Source organism: Lethenteron reissneri, chromosome 32 (assembly GCF_015708825.2).
Source record: "Lethenteron reissneri isolate LAM-NWPU_2019-01 chromosome 32, ASM1570882v1, whole genome shotgun sequence".
NCBI lineage: Eukaryota > Metazoa > Chordata > Hyperoartia > Petromyzontiformes > Petromyzontidae > Lethenteron > Lethenteron reissneri.
The window spans coordinates 4,370,946-4,392,458 of record NC_083810.1 but is presented as its reverse complement, the minus strand read 5'-3'; the positions used below and the strand labels follow the sequence as shown (position 1 = coordinate 4,392,458).

General features: G+C 46.6%; 1 protein-coding gene across 1 annotated transcript in view; it reads left to right on the top strand.

Moving 5' to 3' along the window:
• Positions 1–21,513, top strand: part of LOC133349908 (protein Shroom3-like) — a 150,056-nt gene extending 128,543 nt beyond the window's left edge. Inside the window, 8 exon segments of the mRNA XM_061563770.1 lie at positions 7,348–7,490; positions 8,060–8,207; positions 8,845–9,035; positions 11,279–11,505; positions 12,270–12,866; positions 13,742–13,901; positions 14,922–15,194; positions 16,402–21,513. Coding sequence (XP_061419754.1) covers positions 7,348–7,490; positions 8,060–8,207; positions 8,845–9,035; positions 11,279–11,505; positions 12,270–12,866; positions 13,742–13,901; positions 14,922–15,194; positions 16,402–16,677 — 2,015 coding nt within the window. The 3' untranslated portion in view covers positions 16,678–21,513.

The following is a 21,513-nucleotide window of genomic DNA, read 5'->3' as shown; positions in this document are numbered from 1 at the left end:
CATGCTTCTTCTTTGTAAGATGAAGTACAGTTGTGTTTTTAATGTCATGAAAAGTAACGTGACATATACTAGTCCTTCCTATGGATTTCCTGCCAAAAAAGTTTGCGTACAGATATGCATTTTCTTGGCAAATGTAATGGGGTAATTTAGTAATGAGTTCAATTCAATAGCTAGTTTGAGAAAGAAAAAATATACAGTGCACAAATGATGCCGAGAGCCTAGTATGTGTGTATGTTGAACTTCTTTCGCACCGTACGTAGCCAACCATGCACATCGAAGGTGCGGGGTAAGGACAACTCAACACAAAGCTAGAAAAGTCTCGTGGTGGTTTGCACAACTCGCAGGCCCCTTTAGAACGAGTCTGGTTCACCCTGTCATGCAGTCAGACGCAGGAGTTTGAACTCTGTTCCATGCGACTGGGTCTGCGTGCACACAAGGGCACGCGTCTGCTTTGTAATCAGCCCCTGCAGCAATGGGATACGAAAGCTAAAGGGGGGGGGGGGGGGGTGGTGAAAAAAATCCAGTTTTGGCCTAAAAACATCTGTAGCGATTACCCCTTTGGAACATGAACACATAGTTCTTGAATTCCTAAAATAGATTCTTAATTCGGAAAGCAGTGTGGGTGTCACTGCTATATATGTAAGGGTTGAGGTTTTTTCTTTAAACCCTATTTTGGATGTGGTCCCTTATTTATCACTAACTCAAAATCAAGTCAGCGTCTCCCTGTTTCAGTCAGACTTGTGGTGGTACCCATTCCTGTCCGTAGCCCTTGGCGACGATTAGTGGAAATTCCACGTTCCTGTGACATGGAATTTCAATTAATTACTAATTAATATTTAAACCTTTTTGGAATCAAATATCTGCTAAGAATGTGGCTCTTCGAAGTTCCTGAAGACCGTTTGTCGACAATGAACGCTCCCACCATGAAACTTTAGACGAATTCTAACTTTTTTGCCAGATGCCACTTTCCTGCTGTGCATGCGAACATTTCTTCCCTTGCCTCGAATACCTTTTCCTCATCCCTAGAGCGAGGATGGACTAACTCCCAGCATAGGAATGTGGAATTATCACTACTACCTTACTGTCACCAATGAACGTGAGCTCAGTCCATTACACGTTTGAGCAGAGATGGTGACTTGATTTTGACCTATTTATAACCGTGGGTTTTTGTGTGCGGTTGTCAGCCATGCAGCTGAGATCGTTTCACTCCTCCCTACATGAGATAACCCCTTCACCTTGAGTAGTGGCCTGGGCCTTGAACCCCCTACTGTCTGTGTTATGTTCGATCATTACCCTCACGTAGGCTTAATCCTCCCTAAGCTACCCGAACTCCTTCATTGTCTATATTTCGTTCCACTCTAATTTCCCGAAAGAATCTGTGGCTTGGAACGTTGAGGCTGCCAACGCTGAGGCAGCGTTTTAAAGTGTGTGGTTTTGCAAGTGTCGAGGTGAGTGGCTGACAGAAACACCTGGCCAGGACACTTACAGAAGTAATTTTATTCACCATATGCTACAGTGCGGGATTGTGTTTTGGAATACATAGTCCTTCGCAGCTTGGCCATTTATCAGTATCGAGTGGAGCTGTCATTTGAAAGGAACCTTATAATATTACCTATTGGAGAAATGGAAAGTTTCAGTGGCAGTTTGGCCATGAGGTGAATAAATCAAATTCTAAATGTGCATTGAAATGAAAAACAGATCAGTTTAATTTCAAACTCTCATGTTTCTTTCAGTCTCAAATAATGAAATTTCAATGATCTGTTATTTTATTTCACATCACACTTTTTTTTTATAATCTTCACGGTATATCATTTGCATTCAGAACGATGCAGCAGTTGTGCAGTGGGATTCGAATCGATTTGCATGACAGACGATTCGTGGCAGCACGTACGAGTAGGATGCCAACGGGATGAGTGATTACATTGACCGATGGCATCTTAGTTGGAGCGTCTTACACGCGGCTGTCTTGGGCCACTGCCTCTCATGCTGTGACAAGCAGACTTTGTTAACACGACCTCGCACAAGTAGCGCGCTCTGCCTTTTCTCTCCGCTGCTTGTACCGAGGCTACTGCAAGAGCTGTTGAGATGTGTCACAGTAATGCTCACTGTGAAGCCGGTACCAAGGATAGTACGGCTAAAGTTTTCTAAATCATTGAGATCCAGGAGGCGTTCACCTCCCTTTGCTCAATTAGTTTGTTTAGTGTCAAGTATTTTACATTCAGATGTAAATAACGTGAACGTACTCTGCACAGATGTGTTAATTTGAAAATGTATAACATGTTCCTTGGCGACACTTACACGGGCTATGTTATTGTTGTCTGCCTGTAACTTCCCAGTTGCTGCTAACCAGGAGCAACCTTTGGGATTTCCGAATTGTGTAATGTCGTCTTGTTGTTGCTGTCTTCTCCACTGTCTTCCTCTGGTTCTCTCCTCCGGAGTTATTTTTGTCTCTCACCTCTTGTCAGTTGTTCTCATGATGTGTCTTGTGACCCCTGTTATTTTCCTTATTTATTATTTTCCTTACCCTTCCACTTATTCTGAACATTCGTCTTTCCACGGACTACATGTAATTGGCAAACGCAAAGAGTCTCTCTGCTTAAGCAAGCACCGTTGTGACGCTTCTGAACATTTCATGGTCTTGAGTCCGTGGTGGAAATATTCCATATTTCTATTGCGGGGCCCATTCCAAGCGGAACAACCACTCTTGATTTTCCACCAAGTGCTACCGGCTTATCGACCGTGAAAAAAAGTTTATTGAAAATCAAGCGCTCCAATCATAGTACGAACAAATGTATTGAGTCCTATTTCATTTTGCACATTGTTGCCCGTTAGAACGTTGAACGAGGTTAATTCCCGAAATGTTTTATTTTTTCGTGCAGGCATTTTCTTCCAGAAGATGTAGTCATGAGTAAAGTTTTGACAGACGTCGTAAGCAATAGTTTTCCAATGTTTTTTAGATGGAGGCGGAAAGGCATATTTGCAGTTTTTGCCACGTTTGTAACCATTAACTTGCAAATAACAGTTTTGAAGAAGGCATAAAATGTAAGGATAGCAGAAAAAAATAAAAGCATAAATCCCTCATGATGTTTATTGACAAGCTTTATGGCATAGTTAGAAAGCACTGTAAAAATGCCATCATAAAACGGAAGATGGTTCCAGTGTTTACGTGAGAAAACATGCGCTCCTTTGGTTGCATTATTTGCACAAATAAAACATCAACTCTTCCATTTCCTCACAGTGTGCATTACATTGATGGCATCCTTTATCGGCAATAAATACTATGAGCTGCCTTAATAGTTGCTCTGTTACCACGGATACCATTAAACATTTTTCTTCATTTTAACCACTCTGCTCTGTATGGTGTGCCATGTAAAATATATATCAGTGGTTGGCTACGTACGGCGCGAAAGAAGTTCAACATACCTAAATGCATTTCAAATACTTGCTGGGACCATCCATGCCTTAGCGTGTTATAGTTTCGAGTGTGTAAACAAAAATATGTGAGTGAAAAAAGCAGGGAAGTGGAAATGATACGCTCTATATATATCCTCGGTATAAACGGCAGTCAAAATGCCACAGCAACCCAATGTCATACTTATACTGTCAACCCAGTTTCTCTGCTAATTATATAATCCAATAACTGCCTTTTCCATATTCCTATGGTGTGCGGGTGAGTCTTTGCATGTCGACACCCTGTCGCCTTAATCTACAATGTAGGTGTTCGTATCCAATATAATCCATATCTAGGCCGTGTAGTTTTTGTTTAACCAACGCTTGTCAAAACCCTCCACCATCTGACAAAATTGCCACCGTCACCTTCCCTTCAAAGTGATGCTTGTTGTATCTAGCCTGAAGTGATGAATTGGCTGAGTCAACACCCGAATGGGATTTGAACTCAGTATTCTGATTGCAAGCTGCACGTTCTGCTGCTGTGCCCCATGGCCGAGGCCATTATAATACAGCTCATTATTTATATACCACCGCCCAGTGCCAAGTCCTGTATGCAACTCGCAGGGGACTGAGGTGTCGAGAGGATTTGTGGAAAGGGTCATCTAAAGAACGCCTGATACATCTCAAGAAACTGAAAGGTCATTCCACAATAATAAAGCACGAAACTGCTCTAAACATGGGCACATGTTGCGCTGTGCTTGAGAAGTAAGCGAATCTTGATTTGAAGCTTTCGTGACTGCAGGAATCCATACTCTTTGGTTCTTTTGGTGAAGTCACGTAGGTAGAAAAGATAAATAGATCACGACGTTTCGATCGCGACACAAGCAATCGACGATATGTGACTTTACCGAAAGAACCAAAGAGTAAGTAAGCGAAATTGTGCCAGTCAAAATGTAATGTGTGCCAGATTAAGAAAACGACCGTGTGTGAAAAGGTCGTATTTGTGAATGTCGATAGAATGATGACAGTTACGCGATGCACACCCGCACACCCAGTGCACCACCCACACACCGCACTGGGTGCGGTGGATAATTGGCCAATGTGGATTTGTGACATTTGGATATGCGATGTTGTTCCGTGTGTGTCAGTGGATATATATTTTGTAGCTCTTGACATATTAAGACGCCTCTGCGGTGAAACTGTAGAGTCGTTGGGTGCAGATAACCCCTTTGGCCAAACTGCCTCGCGTCAATCGTTGGGCATGCTGATGGTTTAACGAGGCAACTGTGCAGCAGCAGCAGCAGTCGAGTTTGTAGAGGTCTGCAACAGCTTTGCACAAAGGCAACAATCTCATTAGTCACTGGCAGACGCAGCGCTTTGATTAAAGCAATTTGAATGCACATCGTATCCTTGTGTCAAAGCAGCTTCTGAGCATTTTTGGAATTCACAACAACAGCAGAGCTGGTGCAGAACTTGCGTACAGCGTGAAATGCCAACTGCCCATATCCTCTGGTTTTTATAAGGCACTCGGGAAACTAACACGAACCACAAATGTCTCTGTAATGTGCTCGCGCACATTTGTATACCTACCAGATGTTAAAGACACACCCCAAACTTTTGATTCAAGATGCAGGAAAAAAATGCGGGTCTTCTAATCCGAATGTGGCAGGTAGGACTGGATCTCAACACTGTAGATTTATACAAGTGACACTTTTATATCTAACAATGGCATGATGTCGCCCCCCCCCCAACCCCCTCACCCAAGTAAATTCCATGCAAAGACGTTAATATTAATATATTTTTCATTAAAAAAAAATCCAATAGAATTTAATTTCTGTGCTCTTTGGCCGGAGGCGTTGGGCCTTGCCTGGGCGGGTTTGATGCCACCGCTACTGTCCCAGCGATCACAGCCAGGGAATCCGATGTTTTATTTTCAATCCTGCTCAGACTCGCACCGGCGATTCATTAACTTCTTAAACTAAACTTTAAGCACGAGCACAATTGTACGTGCACACAATTTCTATTTTCACTGCATACTATTTGCCCTATGTAGTTTCACACCACTGTAGATGTTTTTTTGCAGCAATGATGCAGTAACAAAAGCCACAGTGTTTTAAAGTAGTCGTGATGTTGTGATAGAAAACAGGCAATGGTAATCTGTTGCACTTGCATCTAAGTTGAACATGATGAGTTCAAGCACTGCTCTTTCCTTTCCTGATGTTCAATAGCAGCGAAATTGAGTGAAATTTGCACGCTCATGATAATTTGTGGAGTCCACTTCTGTCAGGGTCGCACAGTAGGGGAGGTCCTCCTTTAAAATTGTGGTCTGTGGTCAACTTAACCCATCGGCTCTTGTGAATTACAAAAGTGAGTAAGTAGCACTTTATGGGAAGCCAACAGTAGTCGGTCATCTTGTGGAGAGACTGGTCTCAACTCCTGGAATCAGAAATTTCCACCAGTGGCACAGGGCCAATGGAGATGAACACAGCTTTACATTTGATTGAACTTGAGACACTTACACTTCACAGTTGCCCCTTTGTGTGTTAAGTACAGGATGGTACTTTGCTCCAAATTTAGCTTTTTTCTGCAGTTACTAAAAATATTCAGTAGATGGCACATGGAATGCTTCCACTGTAAAATAATTGTTGCAGTTCAATGGAAAGACTGTTCAAAAAAATATAATAATTCGGAGTGAACAAGTGGTACATTTATGTGAAGCAGTAAAGTTCAGATGCTCGAATGAAGAGGCACATTGTTTGATCATTTTCTTTATATTTATTGACAAATAAGTCATTTCAAATGTGGCAGGCTTTGGTTACAAATGATCATTGATCTGGCATTTTGAAATGCCAGATGAACTATTGAAGGAAAATACAACTCTTAATTCTGGGCAATCTGAGAAAATATAATCGCTCCATTGGAACAGTGTATTATGTATTGAGACCTAGGACTTCGAGCGTAAGACAGGGTTGCAGTGTTTTTTGTTGTTGTCAAGCTTTGAATATAGCCTGGGGCAGAGGTGGTGCGCTGAAACGAATATAATCTTCTGGATCAGTAGTCCTCACGAGTACAAAAAAAAGTAAGAATATAAATAATGTTTTGAAGATAAAACTCTACCTGCTGAATGTGTCTCGTGGAAGGCGTGCACTCGTGTAAATACCTTCAACTTGTTTTGAGGTTCATATTTTGGATGTAAACACTATCCAGTAGCGCCTTTCAATGCAGCATAGTTCGATACGAACTCCGTAACTTATTTTAACTGCTGCTCTATTACATCGCTCACACTACGACATTTCCACTTAGTCAAAATGGCCAGAGGACTTTGGTGCCAGAGAAACTACAATATTGTTTTGATGATTTCCATGAGATTAGCTTTGCAGCTGTGCGAGTTTAATTACAACCATGTTGAGTTTTTTTTTGAGGGATGTGGCGCTGATCCTCAGAGCCGCGCGGCGAGTTTCTCCAGACGTGCACTTTTTGAGATTTTCCGCCCACAACCAAAATACCGATCGGGACGCACCTAACCTTTTCAGTATAAAACATATATAATTGTGATGAGTCAGCTTTGTATACAGAGCTTGGATAATGATACGCGTTTGGGTGACTGTCTTTGGGGCACCGCGGTGGCAAGATGTTATATCTCTCACCTGTTATGCAGGAGGTCGTGGGTTCGATCCCTACCCTTCCGCCTGTATATTGGAAATGGCATGTTCTCCCTATGAACGCGTGGAATTTTTCTCCGGGTCCTCCAGTTTTTACCCTTTACGTTTAGAGTCAACGTGTGTTTAGATTATTTGGCTGCTATACATATTCACATGATACGCCATTTTGTTGATCTATCATTTGTGGCCAGGTTGCTTTTGAAAGCGAGCTAATAGCTCAGTGAGCTTTACCTGGTAAAATAAAATAGTTTTACATGTCATCTCTCTCTCCCCCTATCTCTCGTCTTGTTAATTTCTAGTTGGTCGAAGGTCGGGCGCCTGGATAGAGTGAGGGAGCCAGACGGACCCAGCAGAGACGGCTGCGCTGCTCCGGCTGGAGGTGCCCGGTGGGGCCGGGGTACCCACTCCAGTGGCAAGCCTGAGCGTGCCAACCTTGAGGTAAGCCCGTCAACAGCGATCTTCATATGAGCATCTGCATTTGCTTCTTGAGCAATGCCACACATCTCCATTCTGTACACTGCACTGATAATAGTAATACATAACACAATGGTTACATCATTGCATTACGAGTGTAGGAGGCTCCAGTCATTGTTTAATATAGTTTTGTGCGAGCGGTTATCTCCTGATGGATGGGGTATATTGTATATAGTCGCTAGAATGTCTTTTGGCGGTGTTCCTTTGCATTTGCGGTACAATGCCAGTGGCTGAAATTCCTCCTGTTGCAAGGGGCCAAGTGTAAGTCTCTGCATAGGACAGCCGCAATTGATGTTCCGCAAGACTCTACATAATTCGATTAACTCCAGAGAGGTTCTGTACCGAATAGTTCTTCCCATTCATTCGCTCCTCAGAGGCTGTGGCCCCCCGCCATCGCAAAAGTAAAATTTCCACCCTTGTCTTAGGGATCTCGCTGGCAAAGAGCGCCGCCGCGTTACTCATTCGAGCGGAGGAGGGCACTTGGAATATTTAGACTGTCTGACGGCACGACAATGGCTGACGTTGTTCTACAGGAGTCGGAGGGCTCTGTGCGTTTGCGGCGCGAGCGGGCTGCTTCTGCCGGGCTTCTGGACCTGCCTGGGGTCGGCGTGAGCTCCGGGGCGTGGTCAGACGCGCACACGGCAGCGTCACGTCTCCAAGATTCTACGCAGAGGCCCTTAGGTATTCGCAATATCTGTTATTGTCGGATCTTTTTTCCCTATTTTCCATTGATCCCGACGGTGCTGCGAGTGCATATTGCGTAATGTTGCCACAGCGACCGATGCATGCTGATCCGGAAGTGTGATTTTTTTTTTTTTAATGAGTTTGCGTTGTATTGAAACCTGCCGTCTTTCAGAAACGTACTTCAAAGGCTTTTATATAATCGGTCTGTAGTTGTTCTTCTAACCTTTTTCCCGACATCGATGCAATAAAGTTTGTGAATTGTACACGAGAGCTCGACATGAAACTTCAAAGAATTTGGGGCACGAATACTAACAAGGACTTAAATAAGAAAGGCTTTTGTGTTGTAACAAATAATGCGAGTGCCTTTGCTGAACGGCGAAAAAAGCGAGATTATGAGATTAACGAATGTTGATGCGTTGAAAACTATAAAGCGACGTGCTTGGCTGTTACCTCGCGAGCAAAACGCCTGGCGCGCTCTTCCTTTCCAATTAAGGGAACGGCTTACCGCAGGGGATAATTACATTTCACACTGTGAGCCAACCAATTAAATTCTCAAGATGACGGGTCGTCGCGCGACGGGCCGTGCCACCGACCTGACCCCTCCGCCCCGCGTGCGTCTGTTGCCCCCCGGCAGCAGCGACCAAGAAAGGGGCGCCCCCGCAGAGGCCGCCCCCTCCCAAGTTCCTGGCGAAGCGCGACGGCTCCGAGCCCTACGCCACGGCCGCCACCTCGGCAGGAGACGGCGCGGGCAAGCGGAGTCCCGAGGCCAGAGCCACGGAGCACGGCGAGCGTCGCCGAGGGGTCCCCGTGGACGCGTCTGCGGAGGTACGGCCTTGACCTGCTCCTCCAGCTGCACTGTGGGCCCTCGGGGAGTGGTGGGGGAGGAGGGGAACGGTGTACCTGGGATAGAATAATTGGACCTGGGAATTACAATGGTGCGTCTGTTAGGCGGGTAAGGATGAAGCCTGCTTAAGGTTCAGCGCTGCGATTGGCCCAGGCAGCAACTGCAATAATTGTACAATTCTGGTCGTTGCTCTACACCGACGCCAGTCCGTGCAAAGTAGGAGGAGGAGTTGATGCACTCGGGTTACGGGTGACGTGATGGTAAACAGCCCGGACCTGTTGGCGGCAGCTTGGCCGTTAGGTCTTGCGCTAAGGTTAAGAGAGATAAAGGGAAGGATCTAAAGTCTAAATGTCTGCCTGCTATTTTAAGCGTTGGTGGCGACTCTCATCTCTATTGGCACCTCTTGAGCTCCACTGAGGGGGGCGGGGGGGAGGGTGGATTTCTACAACCTCATTGTGGGAGCCGTGCTCTCCTTAGGGCAGCCGTTTTGACATTCCACACAGACAGTGGCGCTCAGTTTATTGTCCTCAGGGACACGAAGGGCTGCGTTGTGTGCCTGTTACCCCCCACCGCCCCCACCAACTCAGATTTTTACTCGGGGGGGCCTTTTGATTGCAAGTCGGGTGCTCTGCTAGAGCACCGCTTGCCCAGATGTGTGGGCAGATGGCCTTTAAAGACACGGGAGGCCATTGAGGGGCACGCATCTCCATTGCATTGCCAATCTTGGCGAAGTGCATGGGAAATTACAGGCGAAATGAAATCGTACGCAATGCAAACAATAGAAATGCACAAACTTCCAAAATTTAATGAATTGATGAAATCAATACTTCGCAACATAAAAAAAAACCAGTAACATCGATTGGTTTTATAGTTTGATTGAAATTAAATTCTACTTGTTCTCTTGAGGGGTGACTGTCATCACAGTTATAGTTTGATAATGTTTTGCCATCACATATGGCCCAATCGAATGTGCTTGATTTTGTCTTCAGCTAAGCCAGGTAGATCCAAGGTATTGGATGGGAGACTGCCTGAGAATACCAAATGTTGTCGACTTAGCCTGTACAATGTCCAGTAAACGGTTTTAGCGGAACGGTAGAATATTTAATCTATCTGTGCCGAGCTTTGAATGTTTTGCCCCCTCGTCGAATCTGGGTTTTTCTCCAGGTATTGTTTTCCTCCCGTTCCTGAAGGGAATGGCTGAATTTCCTCAATGCAAAAAAACCCCTTCTGAAAAAAGAAGTTTCAATGAGGCTTTGTTAGGTAAATAAAAGGCCGTTGTTATTGCTACTGCTACAACAACGGCTGACACAAACGACGGTTGACGTCACCCCGTTGTGCAGAGCAGCTCACGGTGACCATGCTCTCAATGGTACAGTTAAGAAAAATAACGAAGCATAGGAATACGCAGCCAGCACTTTTAATCAGTTCGTCCGTGTGTCAATATTTGCAAATGTAGCCCCGTGTGTTTCATTGTGTGCGCGTTGGACCACTCTCCCTCTATCTGTGCTGGCAAAGTCCAAAACATCGCGCGTGCATGAACGATGAGGTTATCCTCCTCCTTCGCTTGGTACAGTGGGAATTGGTGAAGCAAATAGAAAGTGTAATGTTCGCTGCTGTTGCTCACTTGTGTGTCTAACCCATCACTTGGGCGGAGGTTCTTATTCTGGCTCTTGGTTGCTTGTCTCCGTGGGCATCCACCGTTCTGAGGTTGATAAAGTTAGTGCCACTTTATGAAAACGCAAGCAGTCCTCGTCACGGTAATAATCGTTATAAAATTTAAGCCACTTTATGAATCCGCTGCTGGATGAAGGCCTCATCCACACCACGTTTCTATCGGGAGCTGTCGGACTTACTTCCCTACTTTGGTCAGTGTGGGTTGTTGGAAGTGGTCGGGAAGGGGCGTGGCAGTACCTACCAAGATAATTCTAAACAATTTTATTTCTCTAGAAAAGCCTCACTGAGTCACAAGGCCCTTTCCTTTCGCATGTTTGGACAATCACATTTTGTAGTTCAGCAGATTCAGCAATATAGATCGTCAACCCCCAACTGAGATTGCATCTCACGACCCTTTCGATTTGCGAGTTCCTTTAAAGCTACGGCGGTAATTGGCCAAGTGTGTAAACGCTATCTGTTAGGTATTTATTTGTGGCTATTAAGCAACAAAAAAACAGAAGTCAACCGTAGGTGATTCACGTCGTGACATTCGATTGTTTAATCTGCCCAGCTCGGCGTGAGCAGCGGCGAGCCCGTGGCACCGCCACCCGCCACGCTGGAGGTGATACCGGGCAACTTCCCTCTCCCCCCTTCGTCTCCGTCCCTACCACCGCGCCCATCCCTGGCGCCCGCCATCTCCTCGTCTCCCCCTCCGGCTCCCTCGCCGTCCCTGCTGCTGCCCCCCCAGCAGCTGACGGACAGGCCCCCCACAGCCATGGACACGTCCGCTACTCCCAGGTGCGTACGAAAGGGCATTGCAGTCCGTTGCCCTTGTTAAGGGATACAGAAAATTCCCTGGTTTAGCCGGGATGCTGAAGGCTCGTCCTGGTTTTTCTGAAATGTCGGTAAAAATCAGGATGGTCCCCCCCCCCCCCCCCCCCCCGGTTTAATGTTTTTTAACTCACGATAATGCTGATGGGCAACGGTGACTGAGAGTAAGTAGTCGGCGGGGTTGGCAGAGGGATTAGGCTGTGCTTCTGACCAAGAGCAAGGGCCAATGTACAAAGGTGCAAGGCCACTCACTGTGTGTGGCAGGTGATTGGCTGTGTAAAAGTTGGCGAGTTTGATGCACTGAGGAGGCTACCGGATCATCATGTGTCCTGGCTGAGCCTCCCAGAAATGTATTTTTTACTGTCATCGTTTGCGGACAAGTGACCCCTTTCATAAAACTTGCAAGTGTGGGAGAAGGTGGGGGGGGCAGATAAAGCTTTCGTGCGATTGAACAAATGCTTCAGGTTTTTACTTTTAAGCTCTTAGGTGATACCATTGCTCCTCTGGTGTTAAATACATTCTTGTTAATACGTTTAGAAGTATGCTATTTTTACCTAGGAGTGATCTGGGGCCAAGGCAATTTTAGCGTTTGCACCCTTTCATTCGTGACGGGATACAGCTTGGCTGGATCAAGCTACATATTATTATAGAATGTAAAAATATTTGCTCGTGTAAGTATTTACTAATTGTGTATTACGTATTCATCAGATGCTTTTCCGCTGTTCTCTTAGGATTGAAAGCTTCATGGACAACAACAAGGCTGTGAAGATGGTCCCAGTGATGATCATCAGATCCGAATCAAAAGATGGCAGGAGCCACCAATCAGCTGCTGCCCCCGACAGCCTCGTGTCCACCACGAAGCCGGAGCCCTCTGTCGTGGAGCTGCACCTGACGTCCGCGCAGAACAGTGCCAACGTAGAGAGGAGCGCCGCGGAGACCAACCCGGAGCGCGCTTCCACGGCAAACCAAGAGGCAGAGGAGGAGCTCGGCAAACCGGAGAAGATAGGCGAGAGCTCGGTGTCGGCGTTTGTGAGTTTCCAGCCGTCCAGGAGTCAACAGCAGCAGCAGCAGCAGGTGGTGGACAAGGAGGAGGAACAGAGGCAACAGGAGGACGAGGACCGCAAGACTGAGCAGCTCGCCAAGGAGATCGTCGGCAAAGACCGCTCGCTCGCCGACGTGCTGGCGCCCGGCGTTCGGACGGCGCGCGAGCTCATGGAGGGCATCTTCCCGCACAGCGACCCGGCGCTTGGGGAGGCCCTGCAGGCTCGCCGCAAGTCCCAGCCGCGGGGGGCGGGTGCCGCAAAGGCCGCCGGCGACGGGGCAGAGAGGTGGGCGTCCGCGACGTCGCGCTGCGTCGCGCTGCGTCGCGCTGCGTCGCGCTGCGTCGCCGATTTGGCTCCTAAACTGATTTGTTTACTTCTTGGAATATGAGGATTCGTAGTCTGCGTCTGTTGTGAGCGTTATTTAAAGTTGGCGATGCAGATCTGAAAGTGGCAAGTGTAAGCCTAAACGACCAAGTTGTGTTGAGGTGTGAAAGACAAGAGGAGGATAATGAGCGAGTTTAACGAAATGGAATGAAGAAGGCAAATGGGGGACTGTGCCGCTATGCGGCAAGAAAACACAGTTTCCATGGTGAGATCAGAAGCACTGGGAATAGCATTGTATGTTGACGCACAGTTGGAACAATGTGCAAGACAATTAGTCAAGTAATAATATGTGCAGGAACCGATCAAGTCGGTGTTGAAATGATTGCTCATTTGACTTCCTGCGCCTGAAAAGGGGAGAGCCTTTTGGAGGAAATTCTGGAAAACGTGAACTGCAAGGTTTATTTTTATGATACCTGGGTGGGTGTTTGTCTGTGTGCGTGTGAGAGATTGTGGATACTTTGAAATGTTTGTTTTTGTGCTGTGCTGGGATCCCAGAAAAACTGTCGTGTTCCCTGATCTGTAAAGGCAGCGGGAATTGGCGTCCGATCTCGAGCCGGTCAATGAACTTAGGTGCACAGTAGATGAGGCTTGATGTTTTTTTATGCCCACTATTATACTCCCCATCAAATGCGTCCGTGAATTAATAGGTGCTCACAAACGAGAAGATATCATTGTCAATCTCATTTGTATCGTTGCTCGTTGGTACACATTTGGTTCGGGACATCAGCCTCTATAAATGTAACCGTGGCATCTTATTTCAACTGTTGCACGAGCAGGAGAGAAGAAGCGGTCTCCCCCACGGCGCTGCCACCGTGCCCGGCCTACTATAGTGTGTCCGCACCCAAAGCCGAGCTGCTCATGAAGATGAAGGACCTGGTACCCTCGGTGGACGACGACGCGGACGAGGAAATCGACCCGGACCTCACAGAGAAGAAGGTACGACACTCGCTCAGGAGGCAGAGCCCGTGGTGTGGGGAGGGGGTGGAGCGTGTACACCTCTCATCCCGTGGTTGGTAAATCGCGTGGATTTAGTACCGAGATTCCTCTAACTTTCCGGAATGAAAGGTGGACAGGAGATGGCAATGCAGTGGGTGCGTTTGTGTGTTATGGCCTGCGATGGGTTTTTTTTGGGTACTGCCGTTTCCTCCCACATTCAGAGTATCCTCCCACATTTAGAGTATTTGACTGCGATAAATTTCCACGTGATAAGCCACTTCGTTGAGCTATCATTTATGGCCAGGTCGCTTCTGAAAAAGAGCTACATAGCTCAGTGGGTGAATTTTTTTTTTCGTAGTTTATTCAGATCATGAGTCAAAGTGGAATTGCTCAAGTGGAAAATTACAGGACTATATGGAGATATAGCTGATTTAGCTTTCCTAGATACGTAAATGATTATTCTCGTTGTGACACATTAACAGTGTCCATCACAGAAATGTTGTTTATCCAAAACAAGTTATTATGAGTTAATATTTTTCAGATCGGGCGATAAAAAGGTAAAACATTGTTCTCACTTTGGCAAATTTAGCTTGTATTATGTTCAGATGAAGGCAATGTTTGATATGGATGTAAGGGATAAAGTGAGACCATTAAAAACGTTATCACCTTCGTCATTTTCTTATAACAGAACACATTGTGGGCTCACCTTTATGAAGTTTTGCCGTGGCTTGGGAGGCACCCGGTTTATTTTTTCCACTGCAGCCGAGCCGTGCCACTAACGTTCCAGATTCAATTCAGATGTCTTCAGAACTCAGCAGCATATCGCAGTTTGTTTCTGGCCCTGTGTGGCAAATAGCTGCTGAGGACCCTGGTGCCGACTCGGCTCAGATGGGCCAGTGGAATTGGCGTCGAGGTGCCACCGATTCTCGGTGCGCGCGCACACACACTTACACGCGCGCACGCTCGCACTTACACGCGCACTCACAAGCGCGGGCCGCTGCCACCTCCGCGTGCGGGCAGGCGGAGCTGATCGCCAGCATCGGGCGGAAGCTGCGCACGCTGCGCGAGGCCCGCGAGCTCCTGCTGGAGGACGTGCGCGACAACGAGGAGCTGGGCCGCGAGGTGGAGGGTTCCGCCGAGGCCTCGTGCAAGCCCAACGAGCTCGACAAGTTCCGCATGTTCGTCGGCGACCTCGACAAGGTGGTGAGCCTGCTGCTGTCGCTGGCAGGCAGGCTGGCGCGCGTCGACAACGCCATCAACAGCCTGGGCGCCGACGCCACCGCCGAGGAAAGGGTAAGCGTGGCTCTCGTCGTCGTCGTAAGCGGTGGCCGCGGGCCGCCTTTAGAGCGGTGTTCTTCATTGCAAGGCCCGCGGGCCACTGGTGGCCTTTAGTGCGGCCCCTGACGTGCAGCCACCGACAATACACAACGTGTGAAAACACCCCCCCTATCATCAGTGCTGTCAAACCCCAATAGTTTCAAACGTGTGGTGGCCCTCACACTCGTGTCTTATCAGTGAAAGTGGAACCCCCTCTGCAAATGAGTGAAGAACACTGCTCTAGATGGTGGCGTTTCAGCGCCTCCCTCCGCTGGTCTCTGTCCTCCACTGGTCTCGCCGCATTGTCGATCTGCCCGCCTCCGTCCATTCGCTTGACATCATCTGCCCATAGCCGCCTTGCTCTACTTGGGACCTTGCGTTGAGACAGCTTGCAGATTGCAGAGGAGGTTTCCACAAATCGACGTTTCCGTCTGCATTTGCAATGAACATCGTGCCGTGAGATAACACTTTGGGGTGTGCCCGTTGTTTACATGACTTGTGCAGAAGGGCTTTGGAGGTTTTAGATTCTTCAAGATCATAGAATACTACAATCTAGAGTGCTATGATGGTGTTCCCGATCATAAGTCCGTTTTTTCATGAAAGATTTACAAAATGTGTGGACAGCGTAGAACATGCAGACTAGGTGTGTAGCTAGAAGATGAGTTGTTTCCCTTTTGTTTACACGCTTCTTATTAACTCACTGTCTGTTGTTGTTGTATGCTCAAATCGTGTAACTCAATTTTAACCCACTTCCCAATGTGGTATCAACTGCAAACTTGGTATACTTATGCCATACTGATGACAATACTATATTCTATCATAAAAAAATTTAATATATATTTTAAAACATTATTTTTTATATGTTATGTTTCCACTGACGTTGGCTGTAAATGTCCACGGCCGCTTACGTTATGGCAAGCTTCGGGGCCACTTCCTGGAGTTGTGGAGTTCTGCCATTACTAGTAGGGTACATTTAATAAAAGCTTGTTTAAAAAAAAAAGTATTTTTAAAAATTACTTATTATCTGTGCGCTTCAATGGGTGGAGTTGAACCACACACAATCAATGTTTTTGGTGGAGAGATAGTGGGGCGGCGGGGGGGGTGGTGGGCGTGACATCGAATGAAATCCCTCCTCTACGTGTCCCTCTATTCCCCCCCGTCCCACCCACCCACCCCTCGTCAGCAATCGCTGGTGCAGAAACGCAAGCTGCTTTGTAGCCAGCACGAGGACGCGCGCGAGCTCAAGGAGAACTTGGACCGGCGGGAGCGCGCGGTGGACGTGATCCTCGCGCAGCACCTGAGCGCCGAGCAGCTGCAGGACTACCGCCACTTTGTCAAGATGAAGTCGGCGCTGATCATCGAGCGGCGAGAGCTCGACGACAAAATCAAGCTGGGCGAGGAGCAGCTCCGCTGCCTGCGGGAGAGCATGCCGTCCGAGTGCCGTGCCGCCACGGACTGAGATGCCAACTGAGACGGGAACCAGCGCCCAGTAGCCACCGGGCGAGGGGCTCACACACCCCCCCCACCCACCGTCCGTTAGAGTGTGGGTTCCTCCTTTGCGTTGTTTGATTGCTCAGAGTCTTCAAAGTGCTCGAGGGAATAATGGGGGGGTGGCGGTGGTGCTCGGCTCCATTGCCGGTCACCGAGCCGGCGCTGGAGTTTACACCTTCCCATCTTGGAGGTCCACTTTGTCTGCGGTACAGCTACGGTTGACTTCCCACAATGTGGAGGCTTTTAATGTTACAGACCATCCTGAGAGATGATGAGCCCCCGGCTGGGTTAGGAATCTGGCCCAGTTGATGGCGAATCAAGCGCGTGCTATGACCGCAGAGCCACCCAAGATGAATTTTATTGTTTTACACGCACTCTTCACATTTTTATTTTTTTCTCATTGGTTATACCCACTCTGTGGGGGGAATTCAACGGTGGTTGACGTGGGAAGCCTGGCCTCCACCGGAAGGAAGCGGTATTTCCACCGCTCGCTCTGATAGGTCGGATCGAGCGAGCGCCGCCACCCTGCGCTCGTTGAGCCAGGAGTTGATGGACTTCCTCACTTTCTTCGTGGCCCATTTTTGTTTCTTTGAAATGTATTTATATAGCATTATTCTTGTTAGCAGTTTTAATTTATTATTTTAAGTTACAAACAAACCACTTTGATTAGAATTGTCCATTCACATTTTACCATTATCGTTTTTATTGTATTACAAAGCATTATTTTACAGGATTAATTTTTTTATATGCATAAAACATACACTTTGTGACATCGCTTTCCACGTAATGCGTTTGTGAAAACTCCTGGGCCTCGAGTTACAGCCTCAGTCGGTGCTTATACAAGTTTTGAATGCACTCTGCGAAATACGAATAAGCGGTGGCGCTGTGCGGATGGTCATTGGCAGCCCCGAGCCCCTGGTGGAAATTCCATCTGGTCCGGTTGACTGAACATTATCGAGAGCATAATCTTTGTGTGTGTTTTTGCTCTCCTGCAATGTGGATGTGCACCGTCTATCGGTGATTACAACCCACAATATTTTGGCCTCAAGATGGTCTGGGCATATGTGCCAAGGATGGGGGGGGGATGCTTCTAGAATAAGTCACCGCTGCGCTCTGGCATTCCAGCGCAGGGATATTGCGTGTTAAAAAAAATAAGATAATGTAAACGATAAAAAGAATGCTTTGAAACACATGTGCTCGCGGTGTAGAAAATGCTCGAATTGTTCAACCCACTTAATATTGGCTGCAAATTTCGTTTTATCGCTCGAGGCCTGCTCTGCTTGTAAAAAGGGTGTGGACGGAGGAAGTGGTCTCTCCGATTAGCCATCGCAAAATCTTCTCTTGAAGCGCGCACCAAATGAGCGGAGAACATCTGCGCGGCGCATCCTTGCAAAGCATGAGCACCAACCATTGACGTGAAAAAAGACTTCCACGCTAAACTTTGGAAGCGGACAAAGGAATTTTCCTGACGAAAAAAAAACCAGAAGCAACAAAACAAACTGCAAAAGTGGATTCGTACGAGGAAAGTTACCCGGAGATGTTCTCGTGCAAACTGAAGGTGCCCGTGGGTGCTTGGCAGATGTAAAGTTAATTATGCAACGAAATTTGCCACTTTTATGAAAGTGTTAAAGTAAAACTTTGTGTACAAAACGAAGGTACATTCTCTGCGCGGCAGCGGCGGTGGCAATGGAGGTGGCAGCGGCACGGTGCGTGGTGCGCTTGTAGGAACACTTGGCCGGCCACACCGTGCCCGTTGTGTCGCTGTGGTGCCACGGCGGTGGTGTCGCGGGTTCGTGTGGCGTGCCAGCCGTTGGGAGGAGCGCTGCCTGGCAAAAAAGGACTCGCGGAAGGGAAAGGATGAGAATTGTACCATGGCAATAAACGTGATGTCGTAGAACTACATTAGCAAACGATTAAAAAAATATAAAAAAATGAGAGATCGAATTGTATAATTATACTGTAGTGCCTTCAACTGTTGCACATGCATATTTATAGCTGTTATACGTGGCTTCTGTACTGAAACTTTTACTTAATTCACTCTTTTATTTGATTTCATTTTCCGCAAGCGTGCCATGTAGGCTTGTGGCTGTGCATAGCATTAGCACGATAGATGACATCGATATAAGTATCCCATTTATCAATAACTCGATAATTCCGTTGACAGCATGCGTTTTAATGTTAGAGTTCATGATGTGTTATTATCTTTCTGGCCGTTAACCCAAGGCTGTGGTGTTAGGAACCAAAATTATGTTCAGTTTAAATACAGGTGTGGGTGTGTGGAAATTTCTGTGCTTTTTGGAGTTGCATAAAGGATTTATTTTACTTTGCGAGTACTAGGTGGGAAAGTGTTTGAGGCAATATTATGGAGGCAGTGCCGTCTGATGATCGTGTTTTATTGCCTTCTCACATCAAGTGGTAGCCACTTGTGGTTGTGAAGATGAAATCGCACGTCATGGACCCAGCCATTTGCAGGCGGTGTAACAGGGTACAGACAACACTGCATCCCCTAATAGGGTGGCCAACGCAGCAGCGCAAGGTATTGTCACAGCAGTTAGATGGGAATATGCTGTTTTGTTTTTTAAAAATACACAAAATAAGAGACAACAAGGAGTCGTCAACATATAAATATACATAAAGGTATATGTTTGGTCAATAATTTAAATAGATTTAATTTAAATGCCTTTTCCTCATTACACAAACTTCGTAAATGAATATACAGTCCACGCGTGGGATTATTATTGGTGACGCCCTGTGTTTTGAACACAGGATGCTATGTTTATCTCTTAGTCCGTATTAAAGATCTAAATGCATATAACTAGAAAACTTTCATCCCACTGCTGCATCCTCTATAGTCACATTCTTTCACTTTCGTGAGTGCCAATGTGAGTATCAAGGCACTGTTAGAGGCATTATGATGTTCATTACTTGGGAATGTAACGTGCTATGGTGTGCCTCCTTTTGAGTAGTTTGATTTGGATGTCATAGGAAGGTCATTGATATTTTTTGGTTCCATAGTAATGGATGGATCTGGATTTCTAACTCACGAAATGTGTCGTGTTTCGTTGTCGATGTTTACCAGAGTTGGACACTCGCAAGGTGAAAGTAATTTGCGATTTGAGAGCCGGATGGGCTATGATGGGAAGGTTTCATTTTAAAATAAGCATAGGAGTAATCAAACACAACCGAGATTGCTTTGTTGACTCAATCGAAGATGAATTTGCTCGGCAACGTAATACTATTGCAATGCAGTAGAACTCATTATAATGACTGGAATTGCGAGGGGGGGCGGGCTTGAGTAATCGCTACCCCCCCCCCCCCCCCGCACTTGACGATGGCTATTTTGGTTGTCTCTTATGGTGAACATCGCCATGCGTATGGGTTAATGTAGGAACAAGTTGGCGGCATCCTTGCGCGCACTGCATGTTAATGTCGAGCCCACCTGGGTACCGCCAAGCCCTTCAAATTATGCGCGTCTCTGGCTCGGTGTACCTCTTACAACCAAAGGCTCTCAATGTCGTGTTATTAAAATGGAGCTCTACTGCACTCTGGTATCATTTGACTTAGGTGTACAGCACGGTGTGAATAATTTATATGCAAACATGGGTCTGTCCGCGTGATCCCCCCCCCCCCCCCCGAAGAGCATTTCATTACACGTGGCTGTATTTATTTGTTCAGCACATGGCCATGTATGCGTGTGATTTGGTCACCAGTCACTGCCACGAGCTTTTTCTCAAGCGCCACTGAATGGTCTGGTTTTTGTTGCTGGCACCGTGAGCTCCGATGAAACGTCGAATGTTGTTCGTGCGTAACAGAAAAAAAAATTCTTCGAAAAATATTTCTACTTTTCCAAAAAAATCCAGAAAGTTAACGTGCGCTTAATAAATATTCCAGTTTGATAACATCACTTGGCGGAGGTGTGCGGTGTATGGAAATTGTTCGGTATAATTGAGCATTCACCAAAGTTGATATGAGTACCGTTTCTGAAGTAGCAGGCAAGGAATGTAAAAAAAAAGAATCACTCGTGTTTTGTTGATTGATAAAAAAAATGCTCAGTTTCTGGCAACGAAAAGCTTTTGACATTAAGCCCTCATATTTGCACACTTCACTGTGACGGGGGACTGAGTAAGGAGTGTAAATGTTCGTAGATGTAAACATTTGCGCCACGCAGAGTGAGCCCGATGTTCCCCTGCCCCTACAAAGTTCTGCGTGTGATGCTGACCGTGCAAAGATTGGAAGGTTATATATATAAAAGTGCACTCTTGAGTAACAAGCAGAGTAAAGCTGCAACACTTTGATTTAATGTTGAGAATAAGTAACAAAAAAAAATCTTGTTAGTCCTGCTTCAAATAATGCTGTGGGCATTTTACGGTTTTTTTTGTTTCAAAGTTACTTCTTCGTTGACGTTCAGGTGAACGGTGACGACGACGTGTAATTGTCTTAAACCACCAATTGTTGAAACGTGTAATTCCCTGACAAAGTGATATTACCTTTCACGAGATTGCTGCCGCGTCGTGAAAACAGTCATGCCCGGCCCTGCGCTTTCTGAATATCGTACCACAAACTTGTTGTTGCGTTCGTGGTGTTTGGTTTATCACCATTTTGCATTTTCATAGTTTCCGGCGAAATCTGTTGTGCAACTGCAACGTTGCAACCCGCCTCTCTCCATAGCACGGCGATTGCTGCACCCACCGGCTTGCTCAGATGTGTTTTTCCCCCTCACTCGTTTATTTTGTTCTGTAAATCTGTGTACATATTGTTTGAAACTGCCAAGCCAAGTTGTATTAATGTAAGTCTTTGCCTTCAA